Here is an 11,217-nt window from a genome sequence, read left to right on the forward strand (position 1 = left end):
CGTCAGGAGGATCGGCACTATAGTTAGAGATTGTCACTTTAGTCAAATTTGTAAGGATACATCACATTTATCAGTCAGTGCAAAAAATTATGCTAAAATGTCAGACTGGCATTAAGTGGCACACTGCACTGGGATGTTGGAGTGATGGCTACAAATGGCCTCTGTACTCCCACGGCATTAGCAAGTCTACACTTCTTTGGTGTCTTCATGATACACTAAGATACGAGAAAATCTCCTTTTTCTTTCTTTTTTTCCATTTTTTAATTACATATTTACGATTATCAGCGACTCATTGCTCTTTTTAAGCAAAGTTTCCCAGCTGCAGTTAACAACTACACACCTCACAGTAAAACGACTGAAGAAGATGATTGTGGGCCACTGGACGCAAAAATAATGTTTATTTGTTTTTAAAAATTCAAATATCACAGGAGAGGTGCAAAAAACACGCACTATTTGCCTATCATATGATTTGCATTCAAATCACTCGTGTCGCACTATCACCTTTGCCTCTGACATTTCCACAGACCTGTCTGAGTGTGTTTTTGTTTCTGCAGGATGTGCAGCAGCTGCATCCCACGCTGATAAAACTTTTGTATTTCAGACGAGATGCAAAGTTACTTCCTACAAAGGCTTCTCAAACCGCTTCACCGCCAAGATCCGCGCATATTCAGCCCGACCTATAACTGACTGCTTTCGAAAGGAAATCACCAGAATCGTCGAGCGGTCGTTAATAAACGGGAGCCTGCTGGATGCAGTTTGAGAGTTTTGTAAAGATTGCAGATGAAGTTGCTCGTATTTAAGCCGACACATACAGGAAACGAGACAAAGAGCGCCTCTGATACAGAACTGAAACCTGCGCCGATGAAGGTAAGGCTGCTTTTCGGTTATCAGCATTGATTGAGCTCTAAAGGCAGCATGTAGTCGCTTCGCTGTAGCTGGATGGAGAAAATCTTACTCCGTCTTATTATCGAGAACATAGCATCCAACGGCTCCTGTGTGCTGTATTTTAAAGTAAGTAAATAATTATTCTTAATTAGTATAATCATATATATTTAATGGTTTACACCTCATCGATAATCTAGACTAGTCTTATCTAGACTACACTTGGTTTCCCTTACATATTAAAGTAAATTACGACTTTTAATGAATAATGACTGCTTTTACTTTGAAGGGATTTAGAGTGAACTGTCAGTTAGTCATACTGAAGGCAACTAGAAGCCACCTTGTATCATTTTCTATTATCCGTATGTTTATATGTTGTTTGCTCTGGTAAATGCGCTTCATGAGCATTTAACCATAACATACCAAATTTTTATGAATATTTATCTGTACATGTTTTATATTGTGTCTGTTATCTTGTCTCCAGCTGTCCTGGAGGTACAATATTTCATCTGAACTGTTTGTCTGACTTTGATGAGCTTTAAGCAGTATAGTCTCTGAACTTAATGTCATAGCTAGATTGATTTGCGTGTAGCCACCTCATTTTTACTGCAATATTAAGTATAATCTATGCACAGATGTCTTAGAAACACTACTGATAAGGAAGCGGCTGTTAATATCCCTATGCAAAAATGGCTCAATTTTAATGAGAAGGGATACTCACTGAAAATCCTGAATACAACTGACTTTAGAGTAAAATGTGTTCATTCTCCTAAAGTAAACATTAAAGCCTAAAACTATGTTGCTGCTTCAGTGTTTCATCCCCGGCTCTTTCGTTGCACCTTGGCAGCTTTGACAGAGCCATGTCCCCCGGGTGTCCTGTGAACTGAGGCGATGGAGAGCTCGTCCTCCACAGTGAGGCGGCGAGCCTGGATCAACAGCAGCCGTCAGTGGGTCACTTTTGAAGACCCTGAAGGGCCTCTGTGCCCGCTCCCATCTGCCTCAATAGCGGACGATGATGTGTTCTCTGATGGTAAGAGCAGATTCTGGAACGTGGGAGGGATCATCCTCCATGGTGGTTTATTATTAACTATCTTCAGCATACATCAAGTGATCAGCTGAACTTGAAGATACCTAAGTAGCTGGATACTCCATTTATTGGATAAAGAGTAAATAGTAGGTTAAAAATATATTTGTTGTGACAAATAGCAAAAATAACAGGAGTACATGATAACAAGCGTCTAACTGTCAGTTTATAAAAGCACGATGAACGTGTTCCTTCAGTGGGGATCAGTCATAATCTTAAGTGTGATTTCCACAGGATGCCTTACGGGAAAGATTGAGAACTGGCTTCTCGGTTGTGGGTAAGTCATCTTGTTTTACTGCTTGTTTTTCTTGTAAGATGATATTTTAAGCACTGAAGGACAAGTTGTCAGTCACTGGAAACTGGTTAACAAAGAGCGGCGTGTAGCAAGTGGAAACTCTCTGAAGTCAGGTGTTCCAGGAAGACGCTGCAGCAAGGCAGCCGCAGTATTGTTTTTCACCAAAGTCAACTTTGATGATGACTTATTATTGTTCCATTGGAAAAAAATAATTTTAAAATGAAACTTTAAAACTATAAAACCGATGCTCCGAACTGACCTTTTGCTGTCTTGGGAACACTTGTTTGCAGAAGATCAACCAGTGTTAAGTGTCACAGAAGATACCTGTTACTGAGTATGATTAAAATACGTGGCCAGAATACATGGTATCAACATATAGATGTCTTCAGCCGTAAGAATTTTTCATCACACACAAACTAAACCTCACAAACAACTTCTGCTGCTTCACTCTTTGTAATATTTCCTTATGGGAGCGAAAATTATATAACTAGAAGGAAATAATCATTTCATCAAAATGCTGCAAGGAACACAGACAGATTAGTTCACATTACGTCAGTTATCAAGAAGGAAGTTGCATTTTAGTGGTCAATGAGTTACTGCATAGTCTGCGTTTTCACTGAAATGGCCTGTAACACCAGAAAAGAGTACAGTAAAACAAATAGGAGAGAATAACCAGACTAGTTTGAAGGAGTTATTACATCTACAAGAGGAAGTTGACAGATTCCAACAGTAAGTTGATTGAAGAAGCAGCTCTCACGAGCTCCGGCAGTATCGTGCTGCAGATGAACCTATCTATGCAAACTTAATGACTCGTTTGATAAAAGCATGACACTGATTGGATCTCACAGTGCGTGTGTTCATGCTTTAAATATTGGAATGTTTTACAGGTCAGACGCCTGCTCAGAGAACAGCGGTCAGCTGAGTTTTGGTGAGTAGGAGCTGAAACAAACCTCATCGTTAAAATATATTTGCATGCAGTATTATGTTTCATAATACTGCATACTGATACTTTTATCAGGGTTTCAGATTCTGATGTTATCAAATGTTTCTGTTGTCGATGTTCCTAATTTGAGCAGTTTTTCATTCAAATGAGTTACGAACCGCAAGGAGCATATTATGTTTAACTAGTACATGTGACAGCATTGTTTGGTCTGTGATTTTAGCCCGTTGTTAGATGGATGGTAGGCAACCTGATGACGCCATGATAGCTGATATAGATAAGAACCTTCAGAGGCCACAGATAAACCTGTGTGTCAATTTTGGTTGCTCAGCTCCTAATTACGTACGAGTTTGCAGGACAACAGGATGTTTTGTGTGTCATAGTACGATAAGGAACTAAAGCTGTCAAAAAATTGTGGTGCAGTAAAAAGTCAAATTTTTTACTCCTTTTGAAATGCAGTAGGCAATTTTAAGTTTTAATCTGCACAAAAAGGAAACGGTGAGGTAAAATAAAAGTTCCTCATATTTGCTACATTCATAATAATGTACATGGAGGAAGTCTACATTACAGTTTTTTTTTAAATTTTAAAAGTATTTCTCATCTCATGATTCATATCTGTGACTTTCTCCTGTCTTCAGAGTCTGTGCTCCAAGCTGGTAACTTTGCTGATGACCTAAAACTTGGAGCAGATGGTAAGCATACGCTGTATATGTTCATGCGTGGGCAGACAAATCTACATGACTGCATGCATACTTAGTGTTTTCCTAAAGGAATTTTAGGAATTACATTGATTTTTGCCTGGGGTTAGCTCTCTGTGTCAGCTCCCTAGTACAAAGAGTGTGCGATGTGCCACTGAGCCGGTGTGAGAATAGCAAAGGAGTGTTTCTGGATAATTCACATTGATTGACTGGAGGGGTCATAGGTCCTGCCCCTTGCTCTCTCTGCTAACTCTTCTAATTCAAACTGAGTATTTGTCTTCACGTGAATGCATCTAACATATTAATTCCTGTTAAAGGAAAAAGGAAACTGCAGATAATGGCCACCCCAGATATTTCTTGAGAATAGTTTTGCATTAATTTCCTGAAGACTTAGCCATAACCACTACCTTTCTCACATTCATCTGAAGATTAGTCAAGCCCTTAATCTAACCTTTATGTGTTCTCTGTACACACGACGTAATAAATGCTTACCCTTGTAAAAGACTAATAATAGAGCAGAACATATTACTATAGGAGACTTGACTGTGCATCCTGATGTTTTTAAATCTCTGTTGTCAGTGACACACCCAGTGTTGTGCAGTGCCATGAGGACGTTTTTTTAGAAAGCTGGGTTTAGGCTTGAAAGCTATTTTGTTTATAACTCTTATATTATGTCATGAATGGGAACACTTATTTAAACAAAATACAACTTTACATATGTGCAGATTTTTAAGGATCACATGGAGATCATATATGAAAAAACTGTTATATGATTGTTATTGTAGGGGTTACGCCACAACATTAATTATCACCTAGCGGATATTCGGACCCTGGAACAATCAGCTTAGTGGATTGTAAGCAAAGGTCACAGGTTTTAAGACTTGTTGCATAGACTGAACAAGGGGTCTGAAACATTCTTCAGATATTTTGGCCTATTTTTTCAGCAGTTTTTCATCAGTTGCTACAGATTTGCTGGTTGTAAATCTGTGATACAAATCTTCTGTTTCACTAAAACACAAAGTTGCTATTATTGGATTGAGATATGGTAACTGTGGAGACTTGTCTGCCCCCAACAACCATGTTACATTCAAAATCACGTAAATCATCCCCATTCTGCTCAGTTTGAACTGCAGCAGGTTGTTTTGACCATATCCACATGCCTAAATTTATGGAGTTGCTTATATGCGATTGACTGATAAGTCAATTCGATTGTGTACCTAACAAAATTCCTTCTAATATTAAACAGATAATTCAACAAAAATACCAAAAACTAACTCACATATTTTCCATGTCTCTTACTAAAATATTGTTTCACATAACTGAAGTCAAACAGTGTTCAAAGTACAAAGTTGTTAAAGGTTTAAGCTGTCAAACAAAGAAAGCTCACTCTTCATTTACACAGCCATTAATTAACAGAAGTTATTAATCTGTTGTTGCTTGATTGTCCCTTTGCAGGAAGCATTGCATTAAATGAAGGAAGAGTAGCGCCGAAGGGGATTTTCTACATTTACTCACATCATAGAAATATATCTGCAACTTTATATCCTCTGTAGCGTTTTGTCTGTCCTGATAAGTGAATTTCTTCCTTGAGCAACCCTGTGGTATTGTGCCTGGGGAAGCTGTCGAAACTAGAAGTGTTGTAATTTATTTTAACATGGCTTCCTTGTTTCAGCTTCTGTGGTAGAAGGTGGAGATGTTACACCTGAGCCTGGGTGAGTAGTCAGCATGTAAGCATGTAGTTATGGCAGTAGCAGTAAAACAGGAAACAACAAATATTTAGTAAAGAACTGGTAGTCATAGGCATATAGCATAGGTGATCTTTACACTATACTAAAGGCATTTCTCATTTAATAATTCAGTTGTAATAGATGAAGCTTGCTGTGTGATTGTAGTCCATCATGTGACTTTATAATTTTACAAAATCAGTGCTAAAGAAACTTAAATAAATGATCTAATGTTATTTATTTATAATTTTGTTTCACTGTGTGGTGACCAAGAAGCTTGGCGCGACAGCCGTCCTTCAGACAAAAGAGCAGGCTCACCAGGTCAGTGAGCAACTCTTCCACACGTCAGATTAAACAGAAAACACATAAATAAAGGCTTTAACATCCGGGTTGGATGCAGTCTAACATCTGACACGTCTTATGTTCAGCACCCCACGTCAAGGACTATGTTTGCCATCAATGAACTTGGGCCACAGCATAACTTCCAGCTGCTTCTCCGCCTCAACCTGGAAAAGTACATCGACGTGAGTCTTTTAAAGGATTTATTATTCGCCAAATTTTCAAAAATGGTTTTCAGATGACATGGTATACACTATTTCTAACATATTATTCACTATAGTGGTTGCATCTTTGATGGCTTTGTAAAACATTAGCTGTAATACAACATTTTCTCTCCTTTTTTCTTACACTAGTATATCAGATGTCCTCGAGTTGTGTTCAGAGGATGCAGAGGAGACTTTGTATGAGCTGGGTTTTGGCTGTGAGGAGCCACAGGTTACTGTTCGCATCCCTCCTCGCTTCTTCACCTTTCCTTCTCAGGCTCAGGGCATCAACTTCCGACTCTTCCTAGACTCACAGATACGGCGGATAAGAGAAGAAGACCCCAGCCTCTCTCTTGCTAGTAAGACTATCTAGTTGTAGTTCTTCTGTAGGTTATCTTGCTTTGACTTCTGTAGCTGTAATCTGTATATGATTTGATCTGTGATAAGGTAAATTATATCCATTTATATAAGTCTCTTTATTCCCATAGGTCGTTTCAGACAGGTTCAAGTGCTGACAGCAATGGCCAACGCTTTCTATTCCCTGTACTCCCACGTGTCCCGCACTCCTCTCCAGAAACTGTCCACACCGGAGTTTACCTTCTCTTCCCCTGTGCAGAGGATCGAACGATTCAGAAGCAGCATTCGAAGTGAGCCACGCTCTCCGGTGGAGAGGCTGAAGGACACTGTCAATAAGATGTGTCTCTACACGGGCTCTCCCCGGGGGTCTGACTCCACCTCTCCACAGCCTTCACCCAGGAAAAGGTCCAGCCTCCCAGAAGTTGTGGATATAGTGTGGAAAAACAAGAGTGGAGTTAACAAGAAGCTGGATTTGGAGGAATGTAATAGCAATAATTCAGCTATGGATGTTAACCAGATCGCAGACGGTGAAAATGGGCTGGAAACTCAACAGTCAACGATGGACAGGGAGATTCTCGAGGACAGAAATAAAACCTGTGAAACGGAAATGGGGGATGATAATAAGCAGCCAAAGGATGTTGACTCTGGTGAAAATGACTCCATGACTCAGAGTGTAAGAACATCTGTTGCGTCATCATTATCAGAAGAAACTGTCATAGAAACCAACTCCGAATCACTTTCCTGTCAGCCAGAGCCAGACTCATGTTTGACACAAAGTAACAAAAGGACAGCTGAACTAAAGCCTGTTGCCAAGGTTACATACGATTTAATTTGCCCCCAGATAGTCGAGAGTGTACACCGGGCACCTTTTTGCAGTCAAAGGACACACAGTCCAGACAGTTTGACTCCCTCAGAGAGAGAAAGCACAGATAAATCCTGTTCTATATCACACAAAGTCAGTCTACAAGCCTCTGTGACAAAGTCTAACCTGAATCCACACACAGACGACGTTGCCTCTTCAGGTGAGGCCACGCGGGGGGATGCATCTAGATCACTTCCTGTCTCGGAACCCAGTGGTAACACTCATTACTGCATAACTGTGACTGGCTGGGAAGGCGATGATGTGCCTTGTTCTTCTTTGAAAACATCAGATTCCAGTCATGCTTCGCATGGTTTATATGGTGAGAAAAAGTCTCCTTCAGAGAAGCAAGGACAGTATCTTTATCCTCTGATGCATCAGAGCCTGGGCAAGCTCTCCAGTAACCTTCAGCAGGTTAATTCCTTTGAGCTGGAAGAGGTACAGTAGTTTTACAATAGGCTTCATGTTGCTTGTTATCTCAGCACTACCATTTGAAAAGAGTGTAACAATGCTTGGCTGACTTTCATTAAACGAAAGCAAACTGAGTACATCGCAAACTGATTCAGTAAACATCCTCCAAAGAGGCTCAAGTTATCATAATCATGCTAGAACATGATGAAAAGGGTATAAATGGATATAACAAAATGATAAAATAATTACTCAAAAGCAATCTCACCTTCAAATATTCCATATGTTCTTTCCTCCTCTGATAATGTTTGGTATTGGCTATGAGCCATTTATGAATCATAATACGTGGGTGTTTTGTGTTGCTCACTTTGACCCAGAATACAGCCTACATTAGGAATATGTCTTGTGCTTACATTTTTTCTCTTTCAAAAGGATTTTGATCATTGATTTTTGTTTGTTATGTAAAAAAAACAACAAACAGGCTAAATAACGATGTTATTTATCAGAAGTATTGAAAACCTAACCAAATGATACAAAAGAGGCTCTTATGTTCACTTATATTTGGCTTCAAACACTGTATAGTGATAGACATCCATGATGCATCCATGACTTGTTCAGCTCTTGCTGTGTGTAATTGTTCATGAAATTATTTTTAAACAGTTATTAAACAGGCATTCCCTTTGTCGTTTTAGGTGCATAGTGCAGGAGAAGAAGACTTGGGACAGTCAGAAAGTCCAAGAACTACAACCTCACCATTTTCAAAAGACCATCAATACAAAGGTACCCTGTGTGCTTACATCTCATTTGAGGAACTTGACTTTTATTTTGTGAACACAGTTTATGGGAATTTGACTTGTTGCAGTTTTAAAATAGCTGTTTGCAGTTAGCAGTGGTCATAAAATTGCTGACGAAAAAAAAAAAGATGCACACAGTTATAACAGTTAAATGTGTGAAGTCAAAGGGTGTTGCCATGTAACACTGCTCAGCTACATGTGAATAAACTTTGAGCTTATCGTAGGTCTTGTATTGAGGTCAAATGAGGAACTGAGTAATTCGGGCAAACCCAGGTATAAAAATATACACTGCTAGTGCTGGGTTGGACCCCCTTTTGCCTTGAGAACTGCCTTAATTCTTCACAGATTCAGTAAGGTGCTGAAAGTCTGCCTCAGACATTTTGTCTATATTGAAATGACAGTACTGCGCACATCTGTGATGGGAATCTCCCATTCAAGGTACAATGGGGGGCGATCGTGGCTCAAGAGTTAGGAGTTTGCCTTCTAATCGGAAGGTTGCCGGTTCGAGCCCTGGCTTGGACAGCTTCGGTCATTGTGTCCTTGGGCAAGACACTTCACCCGTTGCCTACTGGTGGTGGTCAGAGGGCCCGGTGGCGCCAGTGTCCGGCAGCCTCGCCTCTGTCAGTGCGCCCCAGGGTGGCTGTGGCTACAATGTAGCTTGCCATCACCAGTGTGTGAATGGGTGGGTGACTGGATGTGTAAAGCGCTTTGGGGTCCTTAGGGACTAGTAAAGCGCTATACAAATACAGGCCATTTACCATCCCAAAATGCTGTGTTTCACTGAGATCAGGTGTGTGTGGAGGTCATTTCAGTACAGCGAATTGAGCTTTGTGACGTGGTGGTGGAAGCAGCCATCAGTAGATGGGTACGTTGGAGTTATAAAAGGATTGTCAGGAGCAAACAATGCTTAGTTCATACTAAGGGGCCCAAAGTGTGCCAAGAAAATATCACCCACACCATTACACCACCACAGGTCTAAACCACTGATGCAAGGCAGGATGGAGCCGTGGTTTCATGTTGTTTACATCAGAATCTGACCACACCATAGGACGGCTCAGTGCTTCAATGTCCAATGTGTTGTGTGTTCAGAGATGCTCTTCTGCAAGGCTTGGTTGTAACGAGTTGTCATTTGAGTTACTGCTGACTTTATGTCAGCCCAAAGCAGTCTAGCTATTCTCTGACATCCATAAGGAATTTTTCACCCAGATAATTGCTGCTCACTGGTTTTTTTTGCACCATTCTCTATAAACCTTAGAAATGCAAAGAGCAGCCCATCTGGCACCAACAACTACGCCACGCTCCATGTCACTTAATCTAAATCGCCTTTCTTTCCCATTCTGATGCTCAGTTTGAACTTCACTAGGTCATCTTGATCATGTCTGAACATGAACATGCCTGACTTGCAGCCATGTGATTAGTCGATTAGATAATTGTGTTAATGAGTGGTCGTACCTGCTAATGTGGCTGGTGCGTGTATGTTTGAGCATGAATATGAATTCAGCATCACATGAGAGCTTGACAGATGTGTACACAAGTAGCTCTGCAGGTGTGCGTTTCTGTGCCTATTTAGGTCAGTGTGCTGCTGCACTTGTGCTGCACTTCCCAGAGTTTGGAGAGGATATCTGACTGTGTTTGCGCCCTCGTATAGGTGAAGTGGTCCGCGGTGACAGTATGCAGTCGGACAGCAGCGGCTACGCGGACGAAGAAGTCAGCCCCTCATCAGACAGACACAGCAGATGACAGAAAGCTCATGCCAACAGCATGTACGGCAGTGCTTGCCTTCACTGAATCAGAGTTTGTGAAACTCTGGCGAGGACTTTCTATCAAAATAAAATCATCGTACTGTAAGACTTGCTCATTTCACGATTTTAGAGTTTTTTTCCAGTGAGAATATTTTTGAACAAAGTATTAAGTTTTTCCATTGTGCTCATATTTAACAGAGATTATTGTATTGTTAATAAGTAGACAGTGGAAAATATTTTATTTAAATTGCAATCTAGTCATAATACAGGTGAAAGGCTGCATTCCTGTGGAGCTAACATTTTACTTCCATTTATTGTTTTTGTATCACAGCAGAGGAGTATTACAAGTTTAATTTCAGCATCACCATTAGTTTCATGCACCTTGAATTCAATGTCAGCGTGAATAAAATCCATCCTGCATTGAGCGACAGATGTTTTCTTGAGTAGTGCAAAAAATTCTTTTATTAAATGACTTCACAGGATTTTACCAACTAACAGCTACAGTAAGGCAAGGTGAAGTGACACAACAGGCAGTTACAGAGCATACTCTGGAAGCCAGTCATCAGCTTTTATGTGGAAACTTATCAGTCACATCAACAGAAAAACATAGGAAAATGAAGGGCATTGTTTTAATACTTTTGGAAGTCCACATGACATGATGGCTTTGTCTGGTCTGTGATGTTGAAAGCTTAACACACGAGAATGAGTTTAATGTTGAGAAGAACAAACATTTACTATAAAACTCACTGTACCGCTTCCTTTTTCTGCCAACACATAGCCGTGTCTTTATCTCAGCAGAAATGAATTTGCAAACTTCTTAACGTAAAGCGTGAGAAATTAGACTGTGACACATCATGAAACTACATGAGGGCAATTCATAACGGAGTTTCCA

General features: G+C 40.3%; 1 protein-coding gene across 4 annotated transcripts; it reads left to right on the forward strand.

The window, feature by feature from the left end:
* Window positions 1–593: 593 nt before the first annotated feature.
* Window positions 594–10,755, forward strand: tespa1 (thymocyte expressed, positive selection associated 1). Of its 4 annotated transcripts, none has more exons than XR_002062242.2 (12): window positions 594–867; window positions 1,730–1,912; window positions 2,201–2,243; window positions 3,149–3,189; window positions 3,840–3,893; window positions 5,572–5,611; window positions 5,897–5,944; window positions 6,052–6,147; window positions 6,316–6,524; window positions 6,654–7,703; window positions 8,482–8,569; window positions 10,232–10,755. XR_002062242.2 is itself a non-coding variant. In XM_025906992.1 (12 exons), exons 2-12 carry the CDS (start codon window positions 1,774–1,776, stop codon window positions 10,321–10,323), a joined length of 2,016 nt encoding a protein of 671 aa, XP_025762777.1. In that variant the 5' UTR covers window positions 595–867; window positions 1,730–1,773; the 3' UTR covers window positions 10,324–10,755. The 4 variants fall into 4 exon arrangements, 3 of the variants coding, with proteins under 3 accessions (XP_025762777.1, XP_019214910.1, XP_013130941.1); XM_025906992.1 differs by having other exon boundaries at window positions 595–867; window positions 6,654–7,819; XM_019359365.2 differs by having other exon boundaries at window positions 596–867; window positions 5,900–5,944; window positions 6,654–7,819.
* Window positions 10,756–11,217: the final 462 nt, after the last annotated feature.

Source organism: Oreochromis niloticus, linkage group LG5 (assembly GCF_001858045.2).
Source record: "Oreochromis niloticus isolate F11D_XX linkage group LG5, O_niloticus_UMD_NMBU, whole genome shotgun sequence".
Lineage (NCBI taxonomy): Eukaryota > Metazoa > Chordata > Actinopteri > Cichliformes > Cichlidae > Oreochromis > Oreochromis niloticus.

What these genes read in the sequence shown, in the direction of transcription:
- tespa1 (XM_025906992.1), top strand. Translation starts at nt 1,774, where the DNA reads ATGGAGAGCTCGTCCTCCACAGTGAGGCGGCGAGCCTGGATCAACAGC. An exon ending in CAAAAGAGCAGGCTCACCAG is followed by an intron (nt 5,945 to 6,051) that starts GTCAGTGAGCAA and finishes TCTTATGTTCAG; the next exon opens with CACCCCACGTCAAGGACTAT. An exon ending in AAAAGACCATCAATACAAAG is followed by an intron (nt 8,570 to 10,231) that starts GTACCCTGTGTG and finishes GCCCTCGTATAG; the next exon opens with GTGAAGTGGTCCGCGGTGAC.